Raw genomic sequence first — 23,901 nt, 5'->3', positions numbered from 1 at the left:
ACAAAAAAAAATAAATAAATAAACAAAAATAAAAGAGCTTAAGGTTTGAGTAACTGCTCTCAAACTCTAGAATCTGGATGTAACTTTTACTGTACCTTTAGATAACACTTAGAGAAAGTATTTTCCAGATCTGTATTTTGCCTTTGTCTTGCAAATATCTAAATATTCTTAAATCAAGACATCTATTTTGGAAGCAAAATTATGACATGTTTTGTTTTGGTGAAAACATGTTTTGTTTTTGGTAAAAACATGTTTTGTTTATGTTAAAAAAATCCCATCTGTAAAAACAAATCTGCCTAATTGTCTCAGAAAATGTACTTATTTGGAACAGAAGCACTTTTCATACTGTAGAAGATTTTTTTTTTTTAGACCATTAATTGTGGATTTTGCATATATTGATAATATAGCCTAATTACTGTAGCTCCAATAAGGGGAGAGAATCTCAAATTGCTATGAAATGGTAAAACAAGATTTTATTTATTTCTTAATTATTTACTATTTTACTAGGAAGGAGAGCTAAAAATATAAACCATGAAAGGACATTACCAACACAAGGCTTCTATTTATCACTGCTAAAAGCATTTTTTTTTTATTTAACATTTATCAAAGATAAGGACATGCTTTTTAATTCGTGACTGGAATTAATGTGTCTGATTGTATGAACATTTGAGCTTTGTGAGACTGTGGTTTAATCTTTTTCTGACCTCTTGGCAGACAAGATGAGCCTTCCGCTCTCACGTTCAGAAGTGTTTGGGCAGTTGAGGAAAGAACTGCATGATGATACCGCATTTCACCAGTCAGATGTGCATATTTTCATCATCATGGGCGCTTCGGTAAGTCTTTATTATTTTGATTTATCCGTCACATTTAATGAGGAATTAACACAGTTTCATATGCAGTCATGAATTTTCTTTTACTTTGCACACCTTGCATCTGCTTATGGACCACAAATAGATTTAAACATTTTTTTTTACAGTGACTGCAGATTTCTAGAAATCTATTAAATTTTCTGAATAGATACAAATGCATATGCTCATCATCACACCTTAGCTACGAATTTGTAAAAGCACAATGAAAGGGGATTTGTGTGTGTGCGCGTGTACGTGTGTGCGCGCGTGTGTGTGTACGTGTGTTTGTGTGTGTGTGTGTGTGTGTGTGTGTGTGTGTGTGTGTTTGTGTGCGCATGTATACAAATTAATTTCCAGATTTTTGTTTCATTTTACTAGAATGACATGAAATCAGAACTTTTCTGTCCTCTTTGTAAACATCTCACAACTCTCCCCCAGCAGCCCTTGCCACAAAAACTTATTTGTTGCATAGTTACACATGTCTGCATGATTTTAATAATTATTTATTTTTCCTTTATTACTTTATTATTATTGCATAATTCTTTATTTCATGGCTGTATTATCAGGAATTTCGGAAGGTGAGAATTGTACCTTGATTTCTATATATGTAGAAGAATAGATAGACATGCTTTAAAACTATTATTTAGTCATAGTACTTGCTAACTATCCATTCTTTTTGCATTAAATACTGTTACATACTTGGACATTAAATTAAGAGCAGTTATGCTTCTCTCGATGGACTATCTTAGAATATAATGTAATTGCAATGTTTCCTGCTGATTTAAATCAGCTATAGAAAAACAATAGTTAAAACCAATAGAAAGTTTTTTTTTCTTTTTTTTTTCTTTTGCTAAATGTGCTAGAAATAATTTCGCATTATACCAGACTTCTCAAAATACTTTAAAATTACTTACGTTTAGGGCTGAACAATATATAATTTGGGCATTGATATCTCAATATGTGTATCTGCAATAGTCACATTACAGGATTAGATTATTCATGAAAGATTGATAGATAAAGATAATATAATTTTTACAATGTATACAATGATGATCATGTTGTTTTACATTTACTTTTGGACTCTTATCCAATTAATAAAATTTTCAAGCAGGGCTGTTCAAATTTTCTGGTGAAATTATATTCATATCACAATACATATCAGGACCAAACAAAATATCACAATGTCAAAATTTTCCAATATTGTGCAGCCCGATTTCAGTTAGCCCCCCTCCAAAGTAGACACTTTTACAAGCATTTGATTTACAAACACAAACAAACCTTTTTATTATATTACAATTTTTAGCAGCCACTATACTTCATGCTTTCACTTTAACAAGAGTTAACATGAATTAGAGACTTCTGATCAAAGAGTGTGCATTTCCTAATGATCTGTTCACAGTCTTTTACTTGGTCTATACTCACAAAATTGCAATATTATGACAAATCCCATTTCAGGGGAGCCAAAATGAGACTTTAAAATCAGATCACATGTTGAATGCTCAGTAATTTGCATTCTTAAAGTTTAAAAAAAATGAAATCCGTCATAATTTTGCTCTCCCTTCAGTTGTTTTCCAAACCTTTGTGAGTTTCTTTTTTTGTTGAGCAGCTACAGATATTTCGAAGAATGTTGAAAACCTTTAACCACCATTCCATAGTATTTGTTTTTCCTACTATAGGAAAGTTATAAGAGTTACAGGTTTTCAGCTTTCTTCAAAGTATCTTCTCTTATTTGCATTCATCAGGAGAAAGAAGAGCCATAATTAAACTTAAAATAATATCTAAATAAAATAGTTTAGCTTATTATTATTGTTTTCTTGATTGGATTTGTAATGTTTAGTTATTTACCGTCAAAAAATTATTTAGAAAATTGATTACAAAATTGACAATTTTTATTGCCAGTTTGTAAACATTATTTATTTAAACTTTAAATAACAAGGCTGTAACATCTATAAAAGCATGACAATTAATTCATATTTTTATAATAACACTGTCATCACTAATAGTGTAGTTGTTGTAGTTTCCTGGTATCATTTTACAGCACAGTTGGTTTACTTATGCTCCAATAAAGGAATACATTTTAGATTCCTGTGAGCTGCTAACATGTCTTTGTTGCATTTTTATATATAAGGAAGTACTGGTGAAATAATTACGCAACAGTGAAGGCACATTACCAACACAGAGCTTCTATTTATCATCCACACTGAAGAGATCAGTTGAGTAATTCAGTGGTTGAACACTTGCAGTCTTAAAAGTTAATTGGTAACATGTTGTGGCAGAAGGTCTGTAATTGGCTGGAGTTGATAAAATGCTTATCTAAAAAACTTTGATTAGATTTTCAGCACAAATATAAAGCCATCAAGTGAATTTAAATTTAAGTATGCGCTACAATAGATCAGAACTTCTGACTATTGCACTTCTATCTTTTCTCGTATTTTTGTGATGAAATTTAAACCCTCTTCCTCCTTTATTGCATTTTTTTTCTTGTTCCTCATTTTTTCACCTTTTAGGATTCCAATTTTGCACAACTGGTTTGTGAATAGATCTTTGCTGCTGTTGGCTTTTGACATTCTTATTGTTTGGGTTTTTAAATAGGTACTAGTGAGCCGGATTATGCAATATCACTCCCTGTCAGCACTTTTCTTTCAGTAGGTGTGGAGAGAGGTGAAAGAGCTGGCTTGTGTGTTTTGGATGAGGGTGGGGTTGGAAAAGATGGCCAGGAGAGGGATATTCATGGCCTGATCTGAATTGTTGGTTGGCATTGCATTGCACAGGTTTATGGCATAATGTGGAGCCTGTTATGTAACCATATCAAAATATGCGACATCACCTCATTTTCCTGACCTTGAGCAATTTACATTCCGTAGCCTGACCGACATAAGCAAATTTGTTTAAATTTCGTAATTAAACCTGGGAAATATGCAATTCAGATACATTGCATTGAGAAACATGATTTTATCCTGGTATTGGCATTGAGTTTTTCCTCTGTTGGCCTACCCCAATTGACGCAGATTAATCATATTGAGCTTTTCATGAACTAATATTGCTATTTTATTTGCGATTTTTGGCAACTGTTTTTGCTTTTTCAAACAAGCTACATGCATACATTCTAAATGTATTCAGTGCACAAGAATTGCATAATACAACATTTCACAATGAAATACCATAGTATTAAGATTAATAAACAAAACTATAGTAACATTTTCTTTAAAACACATAGCATAAAATAAATGTGGTGATAGACACTTGTTGCTTCTCACAAATTCCCCATGATGCTAAATCTTCTTTTAAACTTTTACATAAATTTTCTTCAGTGTGATCTTTTAGGAAGAATGCTGTCCTTACTCCTTACATTTTTTTTTTGTTTAGATGTGTTTTGTGACACTGTCTATGTTATTTCTTGTCATTACGCATTCTTTATCATATGAAAAAGATGATGCAAAAATGCATTAACAGCATTAATAACTTTTATTTGTAAAATAAAATATTCTCAATACTCTGAAAACTAACAAAAAAACAAACAAACAGTGAAATCATATGAGCTGCAAGAGTGTGCTGTTTAAAAAATAAAAGGAGTTTCAGCATAATGCAAACAATAATTTGTAGTCAAATACATTAATTTTTAAATTTATCAAAATAAAAAAAAATCAAATAAAAAACTAAACTATCTTTTGGACAAAATGAAGTGTTAAATTTCATGTATTAGTTATTAAGTACATTATATAGACAGAAAAAAATTATGTTTTAGATTATGTATTAGAAATATACTACTACTAGAATATGGCTACTATGCTACTGACAATTCACATCAAAATTAGAAATGCAAGCTTTTTTGTATAGATGTAGTCATAATGTGCAGAGTAGTTACCACTGTGAAACTAAAACAGGTATAGCAATGAATACTTTTTATTTAAGTACTTATTTCAGGCCGTACTTCTTTATTTTTACTTAAGTACAAAAGTGTAGTCAGCGCTACAACTTTTACCAGGGTCTTTTTAAACATAACATAACAGTTAACAACTCTTTCTTTCTCTGTTTCTTGCAATAATGACCTATATGTTATGTTAAGTGTATTAAATTGGGCAAAATAGTAAAAATATATATTTATATAAAAAAAATAAAATCAGAAGTATATAGTTTTTTTTTTATCTAACTGTTATGAAATCTACACTCTGAAATAAATGGGGTCACTGGGGTGGTCCTCCACAATTGGTTTAAAGAGAACATTTATCAGTGACTATTTAGGCTTATAGGCTAATTTTAAGACACCAAAATTGACTTTTTTTAGATACAAATGCATACTTTTAAAAGATACCGACCCAGCTTTAGTACAATTTCTGTATGATAATAGACACAGCCAATATTCAGTTTTTTAAAGAAATAATAAAGTAATATGTCTGTAGTAGGATGCTTCACAAATATTGCAGACCCCTTTCCTATATCAAAATGCTTTTTTGACGCAAAATTAAGTTTAACAGCCAGCTATGCCTTACATCACAGGATTAAGAAACTTAAATACTAAACTAAAGAAAATCTGCTCCTAAAATGAAACTAAATAAATACTTTTGGCACGTTAAAGAGTAAAGCCTGATGTCCACAACAAATGTGGAAAGTCATTGCGTATCATATTTAACAAATCGTTTGCTATTGTATGTAATGTAATCACATGGCTAAATTAATATTAATCAAATTATGTCATTACCCTACTGTGCCATCAGCCAATTGCTGCATTGATGATCATGATTTTAAGGATTTACATAGGTCTGTCCTTCATAACAATCACAAGCACATGCAGTGATCTCGGATCAATTCATCGAGACATTTTAATGTGATTCACAATCTTGTATCATTCATTCATCCATTCATTTTCTGCTGCTTTTCTGGGGCCGGGGGCAGCAGTCTTAAGAGAGAACCCGAGACTTCCCTCTCCCCAGACAGTTCCTCCAGCTCCTCTGGGGGGATCCCGAGGCGTTCCCAGGCCAGCCAAGAGACATACTGTAGTCCCTCCAGCATGTCCTGGGTCTTCCTCGTGGTGGGACATGCCTGGAACATCTCCCTAGGTAGGTGTCTAAGAGGCATCTGAAAAAGATGCCCGAGCCACCTCAGTTGACTTTTCTCGATGTAGAGGAGCAACGGCTCTACTCTGAGCTCCTCCCGGGTGTCAGAGCTCCTCACCCTATCCATAAGAGTGCGCCCTGCCACCCTTCGAAAGAAACTCATTTCGGCCTCTTGTACCCGAGATCTTGTCCTTTCAGTTATGACCCAAAGCTCATGACCATAAATGAGAGTAGAAACGTAGATTGACCGGTAAATCGATAGCTTTGTCTTTTAGCTCAGCTCCTTCTTCACCACAAAGGACCGGTACATCGACCACATTACTGCTGCCGCTGCACCGACCCACCTATCAATCTCTCCTCCAACCTGGAGATGGCAAACCATCTTTTTCCAGTGGAGCACCATGGCCTCAGACTTGGAGATGCTGATTCTCATCCTAGAATAACACACTCTGCAGCAAACCGCCCCAGTGCATGCTGAAGGTCCAAATTCGATGAAGCCAACAAAACAACATCGTCTGCGAATAACGGAAATGAAATCTTGTTGTCCCCGAACCGGACCCCCTCAAGCCCAAGGCTGCATCCAAACTCTGTCCATAAAAATTATGAATAAAAATCTGATTTATTGCCAGCAATGCGAACCAGACTCCTGCTCTGTTTATACAGGGACGAGATGGCCCTCAACAGAACGCCTCATGGACACGATCGAATGCCTTCTCCAAGTCCACAAAACACATGTGGATTGGTTGGGCAAACTCCCATGAACCCTCGAGCAACCTGGTGAGGGTATAGAGCTGGTCCATTGTACCATGGCCTGACAAAAACCGCATTGTTCCTCCTAGGATCCTAGGTTCAATAATTGGCTGGATCCTCCTCTCCAGTACCCTGGCATAAATTTTTCCAACAATCTTGTTTAAAGAACCAAATTAGCCAGAGATCAGTTATCAAAATGAGTAGATCCAGGATCTGGCAAATCATCTTAGATTGTTTAAGCCAGGTCTGAAGAATTCACCCATAAATAAAATAAGAAATAAAATCACTATTGTGTTTATGTGAAAGTCTTTTTTTTGCATTATTAGTACTTTTTTAGTTTAATTTCTAATGAAAGACATTTTTTTTGTAATGAACATGCTAATTTGGTATAATTTATGTGAATACAACTGATAATATAGTATATAATATTCATCGATGTATCCTCATCTTATCAACGTTTGTCTCTTCAGATTTTGAATTTCCTTCAACATAAGCATAATATTCTTAGTCTTAAGGATGGGTTGCTTAAATTACTACATTGAAACTAAACACACATTTGACCTGTTCCCAAAGAACAGCTTTATCTGTTTAGCATTGTTGGAAAATATGCTGCTTAAGAGGTAGAAAAACAAACTCCAGGTGTCAAAAGGATATATGCTGTACACTTGGTCTTTTCTCCTCCCTAAAGTAGTATTTTTAATATGCACCTTTTATCATTTCATGCTTTCCCTGGAAATCAAATCCACGGCTTTGTGTTTTCCATTGCTGTGCTCTGTTGTTTACACTACTGCAGACATAGACATTTTCTCACTTATAGCAAGCACATACCACCATTTTGTAGAAACCTGAACAAATGCATTTCAGTTTTTGAGTATTACCTAACTGGATTGTCACCATCAGATGTAGTTATTTAATAATAAAAGGGAAGCAGCCATAGCGACCAAAAGATTAAATAGCGAGCTGTAAATCGATTAATATTGCATATCTTGAGGGGACTCTCCCACACTGACATAAATCAGCCAAGACAAACAGAACAGTGCTGTATCACTGAGTACAGAGCGTTTCCCATGTATCTGAATGGGTGAGGAGCAAATCTGGTGAGATCAGTGACCTTTGCTTTGACAAGCCACATTGAACAGGGATGTGTTTGAATCTGTTTGTATCTGCTTTTTTATGCTGTATTGTATCATAGTATAGTTATTTTTGCATTTATTATTTGAAGTATCATCTTTATACACAGCATTTTTTTGTGACATGACTCACTGTGACGTTGTTGACATATTCGTTGACATGTTCGGACAAGACTGATAGACAGCTTTTTAAAAATTTTTTTAATTTATTTTTTTAATTAATTTTTTTATTAAGGCAGGCAGGTTTTTCTGCAGGTTTTGATTTTTCTTAAGATGCAGTGAGCCATGTCCTAATGACGGTTGACTCTACAGGGTGTTCGCTAGGTCCTAAAGTCTTAAAATGTCTTACATTTTTAATATTTTAAACAGGTCTTAATTTTCTTTGTCCATGTAAAGCTACCCAGTCAGTACAATAAAAAAACATTTAACAAAATTTTAGTTTATTAACTTTTTATTTGCCTGTATGGTTTTATTTTCTTAACATTTGTTTAAAGTTTTTCATTTGTTTATAGTTTTTAAAACTTGCCTTTTTAAAGTGAAAGTTGCTGGAAAAGTATGTATATAACTAGAGGTTGCTTGTTTTGTCATTATTTTAAATATATGGCTAAAAATAACTAAAGAAATAACCAAATTTAAGTAAACATATTTAAACTGGCCATTAATGTTTGCCTAGAACAATTTTTTTTTATCGCATCGAAAATGAAAGTTTGTTTTGACATAATAAATTTGTGTATTATACATATATTTATTATGTATATGTGATATATGCACAATCATAGCAACAAAACTATACAAAACAGGTATTTAAATTCATATATCATTTGTATAATTTTTGCATATATTTTATATCAAAATGTAAATAAACATGTTCTCAAATATATGTATGCATGTGTATATTTATAAATAATAAATATGCACAGTACACACACTTATTGTCAATACAAACTTTTATTTTGTATGCGATTCATTTCATTAATGTTTTGCCAACAATAGAAAAAACTTTAGTGTTTTACCCTGTATAAATCTGAAATTTCCTTCATAATTGTCTTAAAAGTATTAAATTTTATTTTGTTTATAGCAGGAATTCTGCAGGTTTTCACAGATTATACTTAAGTTTTTATTGAAAGAACGTATTGCGAGAATACCAGTGGTGGCAGACACACCCTAAAGATGTCAGTAGAACAAAATAGAACATCATTAATAACACAAAAGATTGACTTCAGTTATTTTAAGTAGCTTGTTTTCAAATAAAGGTGGGGTTAAATCTAAAAGCCGTGCAGGCATTGCTCCAGCTTCTAGAACAGTTCCATTTTGGGCAACCGGAATTTGAGTTTCAACTCGTGGTCATTTCTCAGTTTCTACATTCTCTTCCAGCTGTACTGTTTAAATGAAGGAAGGGAACGTAAAATCTTAATGGTGTTAATTCTCGTTTAGTAGGTTTGCAGTATTGAATTTGACTTGTTTAAATGATTTGTGTTGAGGTAATTGGTTGGGCTTTTGTTCATCATTTAATAATTTTAAAAAGGTCTTAATTTTTCTATGTCCAGGTAAAGCTACCCTCAGCCCAACACCCAATCACCAATAATCCATCTCAAACATTTTTTTTATTGCAAAGTTTTTTTATTGCAATATTCAGAACTGCTGTTAGACATTTTTACAGCAAATTCTCCTAATTAAATTTCCTAATCAGGGAAAGAAAACTAAAGCAACACATCCCTTTACATAATCTTTTATTAAAACAATTTACAGAAGTATCCTTTATGTTTAGTCTTTAGTCTAAAATTTCATTCATAATGGTATTAAAAGGGTCTTAAAAACTCTTAAATTTGACTTAAAGAAACCCTGAACACTGATCTCAGATCACTCTGTGGTATAATATACTGTATCCAGATTTAAAAACGTTGCAGCTGCATGCATAGTGTGTGGCAGGTTTTCTGTTATTTTATTTTTAATGTGTTTTTTTTTTTTTTTTTTCGTTTGTAGGGAGATCTGGCCAAAAAGAAAATCTATCCAACTTTGTGGTGAGTACACTGACATAACATACTGGCATAAGTAAACAAGCATGCATTTAGTGGAACTGAACTGATCAAAAATTTGTTGTAACTGTTTTTATTTGTTTGTTTTTGAAATAAGTCTTATGAATGCATTTGTTTACTCAAATACATTTTGATTAACTTTTTTTTTTCAATACATTTTCTCTTCTAATATGTTTATAGTATTTTTTTCTGTGACACAAAGCTGAATTTTCACAATAATTTTTTCAGTCTTCAAAAAATATTCTAATATGATGATATGTACAATAAAATATGTCTTAACAATAAAAATGAAAAAAAAAAAAACACTAACTCAGGTGAGGATCAAACACGGGTCGACGGCGTGGCAACCCAACATGCTGACCGCTGGACCACAACGGCACTATTAGAATTTGATGGCGGGAATAATACTTAATCCTCATCATTACCCTGCGGGCTAAAGTTTACTTATGGGGAGAGACAATAAAAAAGAAGGTCGGAGCTGCTGCAAAATAATGGATAAAAAGAGTGAGGCTATGGTCAAATAAATAAATAAATGAAAAAAAAAGTGCGACTGCTGCTTTCTCCGTTCGCCATGCTGGAGAGGAACAGTCTGCGCAAATAGAGCGCAGAGTGGATGTCCTTGACTACAGCTCTCCTCTGATTGGCTGAAAGGTACGAGTTACCCTGCCTCTGGCAGGAAAGTCTCAAAAATACACACACACGTATCCAGGGGGAGTCGTACGTGAAAGAGGATTTGCACATTCTCATTCAGGAAGAACTCGCAAGTTTTAAACATTCAAAACTTTTTGTACACTCCTATACATTTGCAAATGGTGTTTTGCATTTGTGAAACGTATTTTATGAAAATGTATTTTTATTTTGAGCATGTGAAATTTTTTTGTTCATTTTTTTGAATATTGTACGCACGTGAATTTGGTTTTATGCACGTGAATTTGGCTACGCATGTGTAAATCGTGTCTTTTGCGTGAATTACTTTTGAGTCTTATCTGTCTCCATAATATGTTGCTTAAGAAACATTTCTTATTATTGTTATCAACACTGATGTGCTGGTTAATCTTTTTGCTAAAACTGATGCATTCCTTTCCAGGATATGTTAAAAGTTCAAAAGAACAGCATTTATTTGTAATACAAGCCCTTTGTAACATTTGTCGATATCTTTAATGTCACTTTTTATTAATTAAATGGCTGCATGGTATTTTGAATAAATTTCCTTCACAAAAATTCCTTACATTCAACCTTTCGAATAATAATACATGTCTAGGGATAGTTCACCCAAAAATAAAAAATAACTACTGTTTATTCTCCCTCAAGAGCTTTTTTTTTACTGTTGAACACAAAAAGAGAAGTCAGAACAGTCAATATTTGACTTCCATAGTATTTTTTTTTTCTACTATTAAAATCAAGGGTTTCACAAACAGATTTGTGGAAGGGAAATAATGATGTAATTTTTAGTTGTAGGTAAATTCTCGCTTTAAGACACTTGTCAGTTTTGATATTTAAGGATTTTCATGAAGTGTTTCTTCAGAGAAAAAAAAAACATTTTAAATGAATTTTAACAAGTTTTAAAAGAAGAATATATTCATACTTAATTTGTCATTTTAATTAACAGAATTTTTTTTTTTTCAGTTTTTTTGTCAAAGAGATTCTTAAAATCCCTTCACTAAAAACCTGACTAATGTCATAATCATTTTTAACCTGATTTTATCTGATGTTCAGATACTTGTAGTTGAAGTTTATGCAAATTAACTAATTGAATATGTTTAATTAAAGCCTTATTTGCTTATTTAAGCAAGCCACTTTAGAAAACTTTAGTAAGAAAATTAAATAAATAATGTATGATGATGATGATGATGATGACAGATTGTTATTAATTTGTCCTCTGTTCACCTCTTTGATCTTGCTTTAATATCTGTTTCTCTCTTGTAGGTGGTTATTCAGAGATGGTCTCCTCCCTGAACAGACATATTTTGTGGGTTTTGCTCGCTCAGATCTGACTGTGGATGCCATACGCATAGCCTGCATGCCCTACATGAAGGTCACAGCTCAGTTTTCTCCATGTGCTGTTTTGTCTGTGTGTGTGTGTGTGTGTGTGTGTGTGTGTGTGTGTGTGTGTGTGTGTGTGTGTGTGTGTGTGTGTGTGTGTGTGTGTGTGTGTGTGTGTGTGTGTGTGTGTGTGTGTGTGTGTGTGTGTGTGTGTGTGTGTGTGTGTGTGTGTGTGTGTGTGTGTGTGTGTGTTTTTGTGTGTTTGTGGCATATCAGGACACAAATGTCTACTAAAAGATAGAAAATATTACTTTACTAACTGTGTTGTAAATAAATGATATAAACATGTGCATATTAGTCAATAATGCTACTGAAATTGAATATTAAACCTTAATATATATATATATATATATATATATATATATATATATATATATATATATATATATATATATATATATATATTTTAACACACATTAAGTGAATAAATAAATACACTCTGATGTATTATAAATCACCCTAGATGATGACATTGCGTCATGTCTCCATTTTTCAAGAGGCTTATAAATCATAGAAAATACATTTTTTTACATAAAAATAAAAATAAAAGTTTCCTGTGAGGCCTGGGTGTAGGGATGGGGTTGGTGTAGGGCAGGGGTGTTCAAACTTGGTCCTTGAGGGCCAGTGTCCTGAAAAGTTTAGCTCCAACCCTAATCGAACACACCTGAACCAGCTAATCAAGCTCTTACTAGGTACAGTATACTAGAAACTTCCTGGCAGGTGTGTTGAAGCAAGTTGGAGCTAAACTCAGCAGGACACCGGCCCTCCAGGACTGAGTTTGGACTTCTCTGGTGTAGGGCAATAAAAGGGTTTGTACCATATAAATATTGGAAACCTCTGAAATGTCCTCGCAATTCACAAAACTGTGTGTGTTTATGAAGCTTTTTATTTCCTCTGTCTTCAGGTAGTAGACAATGAGGCAGAGCGTCTTGCTGCTTTCTTCAGCCGAAACTCTTACATCAGTGGGAAGTATGTGGAAGAATCCTCTTTCTCTGACCTGAACACACACCTACTGTCTCTGCCTGGAGGTGCTGAGGCCAACCGGCTCTTCTACCTGGCCCTGCCACCCAGCGTCTACCATGATGTCACCAAAAATATCAAACATCAGTGCATGAGCACCAAGTGAGGAGAAAAAAAACACATGCTTTTGTTTGCCTTTTTTTAATATGGACAGCTTTACTGAGAGCTAGCACCAGCACAAACCCTCTTTTATTTATTTACATGTGCGTTATTTGTGCATTTACCAGAGGCTTTTATCCAAAAGCGATTAAATTTTATTATTATTCATTTTCAGGCACTGCGTAATATCATTAGTCTTACTGCAGCCATTTTACAGCAGCAAAGTTCTTTGATTATTAAGCTGAAGTGATAATAAAGTTATGTCAGCCTAGAAAATGAAACTTTTACAGAATAGTCAAGTTTTAAATAGCAAAATTATCAAAAAAAATTGTGTCAGATACTAATGGTCTAATCTGATTCAATGATTTTTGTCTAAGCTAAGCTAAAAGTGCTGTTGCCAGATCTGATAGGTTGAATGGATAAAAAATATTATAAAACTGTTTAACTCTAGGTGTTCCTTATTTGTTGAAGAATTCATCCTTATTTGTTGGAAAAAATAAAATAAAAATAAAGAGAGATCCCAGTCCAGAAGACATGAAAACAAGCAGAATTTCTTTGAGATGTGTTGGTTAATCTGCAGTCATGTGTTTTCAAGAACTCTACGATTCTGCAAGAGCCTACTGGATTCTATAATATGTTTTTAGGAGGAGGGAAGTGGCTATGTGGAGAAGGCTAAAAAAGCATGTAAATTAAGTATTGTTGTCAGCATTTCCCCAGCCCCGATCTCATCCAAATGAAGTACTGAGTCAGAACCTGTCCTTCCACTTGACCAGCTTAAAAGTGTTACCTAGCCATTTGTTAGACAACAGACACAACCATGCTTTCAACTTTTAATTTCAAACAATTAGTTTAATTTTCAATTATAATACAGCTGGCTTTAGGGGTAAACTGTAGTTTCAGTGTTTCTCTCAGTGTTTCCTTTATATAAATTACAGCTACAGTTAGGTCTACAAGTATTTGGACATGGACACAATTCTAACATTTTTTGCTATGTACACCAACACAGTGGATTTGAAATGAAACTAACAAAATGTGCTTAAACTGCAGACTGTCAGCTTTTAATTTGAGGGTATTTACATCCAATTCAAAAGGCTGTAGGGATTACAACAGTTTGTACATGTGTCTCCCACTTGTTAAGGGTTGGACAACTGGCTTCTTAGCTGTTCCATGACCAGGTGTTTGTTATTCCCTCATTATCCTAATTATCTTGTGCAGATAAAAGGTCCAAAGTTCAGGTGTGCTAATTGCATTTAGGGATGCTATTACTGTCAACTCTCAAGATGAGATCCTAAGAGCTGTCACTGTCAGTCAAGCAAGCCATCATTAGGCTGCAAAAACAAAACAAACCCACCAGAGAGAGCAAAAACATCAGTTGTGGCCAAAACAACTGTTTAGAACATTTTTAATAAGAAATAATGCACCTGTGAGCTCAGCAACACCAAAAGACCCGGAAGACTATGGAAACAACCGTGGTAGATGACCAAAGAATTCTTTCCCTGGTAAAGAAAACACACTTCACAACAGTTAGCCAGATCAAGAACACTCTCCAGATGATAGGTGTATGTGTGTCAGAGTCAACAATCAAGAGAAGGCTACACCAGATTCCACCACAAGATATAAACCATTGGTGAGCCTCAAAAGCAGGAAGGCCAGATTAGAGTTCTAAAAAAAGCCTTCATAGTGCTGGAACAACATCCTATGGACAGATGAGATCAAGATCAAAGTGTGCCAGAGTGATGGGAAGAGAAGAATATGGAAAAGGAAAAGAACTGCTCACGATCCTAAGCAGGGAAGCATGGTGGTAGTAGTGACATGGCGTCAATGTATGGCTGTCAATGAAACTGGTTCTCCTGTATTTATTTATGATGTGACTGCTGACAAAAACAGCAGGATGAATTCTGAAGTGTTTCATGCAATTTTACATGCTCATATTGAGCCAAATACTTCAGAACTCATTGGATGGCGCTTCCAAGTGCAGATGGAGCATGACCCAAAGCAAACTGCAAAATCAACCAAAGAGTTTTTGAAGGATAAGAAGTGGAATGTTATAAAATGGCAAAGTCAATCACCTGACCTAAATCTGATTGAGCATGCATTTCACTTGCTAAAGACAAAACTGAAGGGGAAAATGGCCCAAGATTAAGCAGGAACTGAAGACAGTTGCTGTAGAGGCCTGGCAGAGCACCACCAGGAATGAAATCCAGCATCTGGTGATGTCTATACGTTCCAGACTTCTGGTTGTAATTGACTGCAAATGATTTGCAACCAAGTATTAAAAAGTGAAAGTTTGATTTATTATTATTCTGTCCAATTACTTTTGGACCCTTAACAAGTGGGAGGCACATATGCAAACTGTTGTAATTCCTACAGGGTTCACCTGATTTGGATGTTAATACCTTCAAATTAAAGCTGATAGTCTGTAGTTTAAGCACATCTTGTTCATTTCATTTCATTGTATTGGTGTATAGAACTAAAAATGTTAGAATTGTGTCGATGTCCGAATATTTATGGACCTAACTGTATAAATGGTTCTCAAGGTCCAAAATTAGTAAAGAGATAAGATGTGTAAATTTGTGTATATGCATGGTAAAAAAAAAACCTTTTGAGTTTAGCAAAAATAGCCACAAAATAGGTAATTTTATTTGCAAAATCTGAAGTATTATTATTATTATTTTTTTATTATTATTTTGCAAAATCCTGGAGGGACTAATTTACTATATTCACAATGTTACAGTGTTCACTTGGGTTAAATTTAATATGGGTTTGTTCTTGTAAAAAAAGTCATTTTTTAAAACACTGCATATGCTGTAATTGTGTTTGCGCAGAGGCTGGAACAGGGTGATTGTGGAGAAGCCGTTTGGCCGTGATCTGCAGAGCTCAGAGGAGTTATCCAGTCATCTATCCTCTCTCTTCACTGAGGAGCAAATCTACCGTATAGACCATTACCTGGGCAAAGAGATGGTGCAGAACCTGATGGTCCTCAGGTGTGCCACTCTTATTTCTCTCTCGCTGTGTGTGTTTATCCCTGTCTGCCTTCTGCTTTTCACTGGCTGTCATACACAGTTGTCATTTTTGCATAATTAAGGATTAAAAAGCATTAGGAAGCTCTTCTTCTGTATCCCATGGTTTCTCTCCTCTCTTTCCTTAAAGGTTTGGAAATCGGATTTTTGGTCCCATATGGAACCGAGACAGCGTGGCGTGTGTGGTTCTGACCTTCAAAGAGCCGTTTGGTACCCAGGGCCGCGGAGGATATTTTGACGATTTTGGTATCATTCGGTTAGTTATGGTTTCTTTTGCTTTAAGATGTTTTTGCACATGAGAATGTTTAATCATGTGGTATGAAAGGAAGGTCATAATTTTCTTCGGTGTAATGTGAATAAATAAAAGCAGTAGGAAAAAAAGAATGCTTAATTGGATTAAATGGCCACAATTTCTTTCCACAAGAATTCTCTAAAAAAAAAAAAGTCTGTAAATTTTTTTATAGTCTTAATCAAGCATGCATTTGTTTTTCTTTTTTTGTACGTTTATTATTGTAGGTTTTTTTGTTTTGTTGTCTTTTTATTGTTTTTTGCATGTTTTTTAACAATGTGAAGTAGACATAATTATACAACTAGGCAGGTTAGTGTAGATAGGCAAGTTATTGTGTTAAAATGGTTTGTTCTGTAGACTACCGAAAAAAATGTATAGCTTAAAGGGGCTAATAATATTGACGGTGAAATGTTTTAAAAAAAAATAAAAAAAAAAACTGTTTTTTTTTTATTCTAGCCAAAACAAAACAAATAAGACTTTCTCCAGTAGAAAAAAATATGATCAGACATGCTGTGAAAATTTCCTTGCTCTGTTAAACATCATTTGAGAAATATAAAAAAAAAACTTAATTCAAAGAAGGGCTAATAATTCTGACTTCAAATATATATATATATATATATAAATTCAGAATTATTAGCCCCTACCCCTTGATTTATTTATTTTTTTTATATATTTCCCAATTGATGTTATAATATTTTTTTCTTCTGAAGAAAGTCTTTATTATTTTATGGTCAAAATTATTAGCCCTTTTAAGTTATATAATTTTTGATAGTCTACAGAAAGTAGAGAAGTCTAAAAATCTCTACGTTAAACAGAAATTGGGGAAAAAAAACAGTTGGGAGAATAATTCATGTAGCTAATAATTATGACTTCAACTGTATATCCTTTTGTATGCAGCAGTGATTGCTTTCATTTTAATTGTTCCTTTAACAGTTTATTAACAGGTCTAACATTAACTGTGTATTCGTGATGATTCTTTTATTATCACTCACGATATGTTTTTTACCTGCTTTCTTTTGCTTAGCTATTTTTGTTAATAGGGTTTAATTATTATTTTTTACAATAACATTGCTTTAATATGAGATTAACTCCCATTTTTATCTAGTTAACTGGTGATCTGGGGCCTTTAGCCAGGACAGAATACTGTGCATATTTTAGATACATGACTAGTTATTTTTTAAATGTTTTTTTTTTTTTTCAAGAAAAGTATTGTTTAATTGAAAAGCTCATGTATACAGCTATATTTTACTTGTTTTGACACATTTAAAATTTGTGGCTAAGAGATAATAATAAATTTTTTTTGGTGTGGTCAGAGATAAATTTTGTAAATTCTTAATTTTGAGGCTTGAAAAGTCATGTGAAATAAAAACTAATTTGAATGCGACACAACCTTTTTGCTTATGCACATTGAGCAAGCTCATACACAACACACACAAAAAGTGAAATGAATAAGGCATGTGGACATAACACATCTAAATCAAGTCATTTTCATGTCAAAGTCAAATGTATGCATATACAATATATTTTCCCAGCAAATATGTAGCTGTGTGGCTAGTGGCTAGTAATGTTGGAAATCTGTAGCCACAGTGGCTGATGATGAAAAAAGTTAATGTCAAGCCCTGATTATTATAATATATTTATTCTCATTACTTTAGTTTTAAATAAATCTTGTTAGAAAGAAGGGGTATAAAGGATGCCAGACCAACTGTCAGGATCTTTGTTCGGAACATGAATAAATAAAATTGTGATGCTTGTTCGTGCTGAAAGTGAATGATGTGAAGCACTATAAAGAAACAAAGCATAAGGATAAATTGTCTCATCATTTCAAAGACCAATAAAACAAAACGAGTTTAAAAATACATTTGCTGGAGGATTGAGTTCAAAGCTTGTGTGCATTTTGATATTCTAATGCAGCCTGATTTGCAAATGAATGTATTCTTCTGTCCTCTGTCTGCAGTGATGTGATGCAGAACCACCTGCTTCAGATGCTGAGTCTGGTGGCGATGGAGAAGCCTGCTTCCACCAGCTCTGATGATGTGCGGGATGAGAAGGTAACTAAGGCGTCCCACATTGAAGTCTGTACAGGTGGCCCTTTATATCTTCTGTGAATGAATTTATATCTTAATGAATGAGATCTGATAATGAGCCTTGAGGATTCAGTATATCAAACTTATCCACCAGTCACCACTGTTTTGCATTTAGTATTTACAAATTAGATTGGTGGTCTGTAATGATTATGAATTAAGGTTGTGACTCTAGGATTATAAGTCTGGATAATGTAGTGTAGCTTTTTGTTTTTCTATCACATTCACTTATTTGCTTTGCCTATTTTTGCATTAAAGCTTTTTATGCCTGTTTTTGTCTTCAGTTTATTTAGCTTTATTTATTTATTTATTTTTTTTTTTTTGTCATTTTCTTTTCTTGTTTTTTTTTATATCTTACTTTGGTCTTGATTTTACTCGGGGTCTATACAGTCATGGAAAACCTGGGAAATGTCATGGAGTTTTGACATGGCATTTTTCAGGCATGGAAAAGTTTTGGAAAAACAAAACCCAACGAAATTTTGGAAATTATTTTAACAAAATATTTTATTTTTTTATTGAAAAAACCTGACATTGATATTTTGTATTTTTTCGATTTAGTTAGTTTAGTTATTTCAGACTGAATATTCAAAGTGCCGTGGTAAACAATAAAGGAAGTGTGTCACAAGTTGTCACTGAATGATTGTGTAAATATAAAACCAAGTTTACCTTAATAACTTACACTTTAACGTTTCATTCTGGGCATTTGTTGTCCGCAATTTAATAAACCATATGTAAATGTTTTTGCTGAAATAATTTCTTCAATCAAAATTAGTAATGTGCATGATTCAGCATAGCGTGAACTTACCTGATATAACATAAGAACTGCAGAGTCCAGCATTTCTAATTAGGTCTTCACTTCATCCAGCTCCCTTTTAGCCAAAGACGTCTGCAGTTGTCATTAAAGCAGTGTGGTGTATGTATTGAATTTGGCATTCTACCACACAACATGACATGTTTGCTGTTGCAGCCAGTCTTTTTTTTTGCAACCAGGGACCCGTATGACGTCATGTGTGACGTAGGTTAGTAATTTTCTATTAAGATGATCTAAAATTAGTTTGACAAATATCTGTATATTGGAATTGAGGTTAGTTGTTTTTACTTTTTTCTTTTCTTGGCCAAAAATATGCTCTCATATTATCAGTGCTGTATAAGCACTAAAATGCGTATGAACCCTGTCTACTTTTGTTTAGTCTTTTTTGCCTCTTCTCTCTGTCTTGCTTTCTGTGCTTGTTTTTTATTTTTGTCTTTTTGTGAAAATAGTTTTTTTGTTTTAATGTTTGTTTTGTAATGATGTTTACTTTTTTGTTCTTTTTTTTGTTTAAATGCTCAATATTTTTTGTCTGTTTCATTGTCTTTGTTTTATTTCTTTGTTTAGGGAGCACAAATTAAGGTCTTGACTGTTAAGGTCTAGATTAATAAGAGTCTAGACCAGGGGTGTCAAACTCAATTCCCGGAGGGCCGCAGCCCTGCACAGTTTAGTTCCAACCCTGCTCCAACTCACTTACCTGTATGTTTCCAACAAGCCTAAAGGACTCAATTAGTTTGATCAGGTGTGTTTAATTAGGGTTGGAACAAAACTCTGCAGGGCTGCGGCCCTCCAGGAATTGAGTTTGACATCCCTGGTCTAGACAATGTAGTGTAGCTTATACCAGGTTTTTTTTTAAACTTGTAGGACCCCCCTTCCCCCCAATTTGTCCAATTTCATTTGTACCCCTCCACCCGTCCTACAAGCAAAAATTATAATGCATGTGCAAACATTATTCACATATTACTTGCTGCCTTTAACATGCATAGCATTAATTACATTGAAACATAAATATATGGCTTACCTGATTCAGTGTGATGAGCCTGTTTATGTGAGGATATTTAGGCTAATCTGTGGTTGGATTCCTGACACGACTAACTGCAAATAATCTACCAGTCACTAAGCGTGAGCCATAGTTTATTTGTGTTTTATGTATGTACATACAGAAAATGCTGCTTCACAAAGCTAAGTTTGCAGAGCCTTGACAGGACTTTTCGATGCTGTTTTGGACAAGGTCCATACGCACCTACCGAGTCCGTAAAGGGCCACAGACACCCACATTGTGAAATGCAGAAGTTTTTTGCTTTGCCATGCGGTATTAAATTCCATTAAACAACACTTCCACCAGTCCTTACTCTACTCGTGTGCATCTAATACCCCAGTTTGTCATGGGGCATAAATAAAATGTTCATGAGTGAAAGTGAAACTGCCGAACTGCAATTAAAGTCTAAAAAATTAAGTTGAAACACCCCAAATTTCATAAAACTCTGCAGTAAATGTGAATAGCGTGTTGACGCAATATTTAAAAAGCACTTACGTAAACTCCTTAATTATATAATTCAGATTAAGGCAAATAACTATTGCTGATTTCCGTGTAAATGCAGTCAGTAGTGTCTTCAAAGTAAGGTCACTGGAAAGATCCAGAAGGGCATCCTGCTGTCATTGTTTTTGGTCTGTTAATTTGCTTGTTTTTATTTTATTTAGGTTGCCATTTGTCTTTTTTTTTATTTTGGTCTTGTTTTTTGTTCTTGTTTTGTTTTTGCCTATTTGTTATTTCTTTGTCTCTTTTTTTTATTTTTTTATTTGTCATGCTTTTTTTTTTTTTTCTTGTCCTCCTATTTTGATCTTGTTTTTGATTTGGTCTTGTCTTTTATGTTTTTTTGTCTGATTTGTTTTTACCGGTTTATTTTTAATTTAAATTCTCATTAATGTATGTTGATTTTGTCTGTTTTTTTTGTTGCCGTTTCTTTTAACAGTGTGAAATAGACCTCTGCTTTTTACCCTCTACCACAGAAGCTTATGATTACAGTTGCCATGTCTTGCAGAAATTAATCTTCATATTAAACTATGTTGCTACCATAACTAGGCCTGTTACAATAATCAATATATCGATTTATCACACAGCACATGGACATGACCGCAGTCATTTTTTGGTGATGCAAAATATATCGTCTATACATACAATTCTAAAAATTCTTTAAAAAAAAACTCTGTAGTGTTTACTATAAATTACTTTAGTATATAATAGAGGTGATTGCAGATATCGCAGTCTCTGTTACTTTTTTACCTTGCACTTTTGATGTTAACATTGATTATTATTTATTTAGGATATGCGTTTCACATTCTGACTCCAATGCCTAATTATTTAATTGTTAAAATGACAATAAATGAAATATTCTTGAGAATAAAATATGTTGTGTTCATTGGAAGAATGTACTTGCATTGTGATGATGATATTATTTTGTCATTCTGGCATTATATAATGAGTGACAAAATAAATGTCTTAAAATGACAATAATATTGTTTATTGCAATATATTTTGGTGCACTATATCGTACAACAAAAAAATAGATATCTTGACAGGCCTAACCATGGCAGTGCATTGCTCTTTTAAGTTTGTACCAGATCTCATTTCTCATACCTGCCTATTTTTCTCTGTGTCCTCCTACAGGTAAAAGTGCTGAAGTGCATTGAGCCGGTCACTCTCTCAGATGTGGTTCTGGGTCAGTATGTCGGAGATCCAGATGGAGAAGGGGAGGCAAAACTGGGGTATCTAGATGACAAAACGGTCCCGAAAGGCTCCACTCAGGCTACATTTGCCACAGCAGTGCTTTATGTAAAGAACGAACGCTGGGATGGTGAGTAGTGGAAGTGAAGAAATAATCAGCAAATGTTTACACTTCGGCCAAAGAGCAAAAAAGTTCACCTTGCGGACACTTTATTTGACCTTTTGCTATTTCTGGAAATAAGCACTTCAGTCATTGTGTTGCAAAATTTAATTCAGTAATTTAACAAAAAAAAAATGCTTAATTAACTACTAGTAAAAACAATACTGTTTAAAAGCTTTTAGTAATTAAGTTTTTTTTGCTGTTGTGCTAAGTCTCTTTTCATGAAAGCTTCATATATTCGAACACTCTTGAGATCAAATCTGTTTATTTTTTACTAAGAATGCAAAATTAACTAGTAATAAATATGAGGGACTGTTTAAGTTTTGCAGTAATGAAGATTATTTCAATTTTGTAATGAGTTTTTTTGAGTTTGCTCATTTATTATAACACATCATAAAAAAGGAATGTTGTGAAGTAGTTTTACTATTTAAAATAACAGTTTGTCATTATAAATGGTTATACAGGATATTGGTTGAATATATTTGAAATTTTATTAGTTTACGAAACTGAATTACTCCAGCCTTTAATGTTATAATTTAATGAAATTATTTGTTGTTATTAATGTAAACAGTATTTAACAGCATTTAATTGAAGCTCTGATTAATAACACATTTATTCATTTAAGGTATCCTTGCTCAAATGAAAAAATCATTTTGTTCCACTACAGCAAAATAAAACAAAACAAAATAAATTTTTGTTGTGTAACAGTGAGACAGTTTCCTTTAAAGTCTTGATGTTTCATCTCTCTCTAGGCGTCCCGTTTATTCTCCGGTGTGGAAAGGCTCTGAATGAGAGGAAAGCGGAGGTGCGTCTGCAGTTCACTGATGTTCCTGGAGACATCTTTAGCTCTCAGTGCCGGAGAAATGAGCTGGTGGTCCGTGTGCAGCCCAATGAGGCCATTTACGCCAAGATGATGAGCAAGAAACCTGGAGTCTATTTTAGCCCTGAGGAGACCGAGCTGGACCTGACCTACCATAGCAGATACAGGGTAAAACACACACACACACACATTTTTTAGACATGGATTTTACTTTTGTGCAAGTAAGTCGGTATGAAATCAAAATTTACAATGCTAATTTTGCTACACTGTAAAAAATATAAAGACTAAAAGTCAACACAACAAATATAGTAGAGATACAAGTCATCTCTACTTACATCAATCAAAATGACAAAAAAAAAGTCAGCAAGAATTTTTTTTACAGTGTAGCAAACATTGTTAGTTTTAAAGTAAACATTAATTCCACTGGAAGGAAAAACTGTTTATTTTGGTAATCTTTATTCAAAATCTCACCATTTGCTTTTGCTTTGGAATGGCAGTCCTTCTGTGATGTCAGTTTGACAGGTTGGGTGAAATATGCCTAGCCATGCCCCTCTAACCATTAGCTTGCTGCTAGTAAAAGATTAGAAGAGCAGCACATAAATAAAACCTCACCCTCTACTTAAGATTCAATTTCTGTTGGAAACATGTTATCTTAATAAACTAAGTCAACTTGTATATTATACATTAAACACTAAACAATTGTCTGAAACAGTCTGTGAATATGGCCAGCCTATAATGGAAAAAATAAATAAATTATATTTTTATAATTTGACTTGATAAAAAGTAGGCTTTATAAAGACTTTGATTTGACATTCTCTCTTTGTACATGTCGTCAGAGGGAAAAGCCCCGCCCATTAGTGATTATCTCCCCCTCATTAGCATAGAAAGCCCTGAGTGAGAAGCAGCCATCTGCCATTGGAGTTTTGAATCTGCCACTAAGGTGACACGCAGACGTTTGTGGCATATTGGGTCACCTTTAATGAAAATACTAAGGTTGGACCGATAAACAATACCA

The 23,901-nt window shown here is 33.7% G+C and overlaps 1 protein-coding gene across 28 annotated transcripts in view; it reads left to right on the top strand.

Annotated features, from left to right (window-relative positions):
* Positions 1–23,901, top strand: part of g6pd (glucose-6-phosphate dehydrogenase) — a 29,871-nt gene that overhangs the window by 1,481 nt on the left and 4,489 nt on the right. For all 28 annotated transcript variants that reach the window (XR_015523294.1, XR_015523293.1, XR_015523292.1 and 25 more), the window contains 9 exons: positions 715–833; positions 9,766–9,803; positions 11,745–11,853; positions 12,766–12,983; positions 15,806–15,964; positions 16,131–16,256; positions 18,247–18,340; positions 21,850–22,036; positions 22,819–23,054. Coding sequence is in view for 10 of the 28 variants with exons in the window: in XM_087306741.1 (XP_087162867.1) it covers positions 715–833; positions 9,766–9,803; positions 11,745–11,853; positions 12,766–12,983; positions 15,806–15,964; positions 16,131–16,256; positions 18,247–18,340; positions 21,850–22,036; positions 22,819–23,054 (1,286 nt within the window). In the remaining 18 variants the exon portion in view is untranslated. The remainder of the gene's footprint in view (positions 1–714; positions 834–9,765; positions 9,804–11,744; positions 11,854–12,765; positions 12,984–15,805; positions 15,965–16,130; positions 16,257–18,246; positions 18,341–21,849; positions 22,037–22,818; positions 23,055–23,901) is intronic.

This window comes from Danio rerio, chromosome 23 (assembly GCF_052040795.2).
Source record: "Danio rerio strain M-AB ecotype USA chromosome 23, GRCz13ab, whole genome shotgun sequence".
Lineage (NCBI taxonomy): Eukaryota > Metazoa > Chordata > Actinopteri > Cypriniformes > Danionidae > Danio > Danio rerio.
The sequence above is the reverse complement of the archived record's forward strand: the minus strand, read 5'-3'. Positions and strand labels throughout refer to the sequence as shown.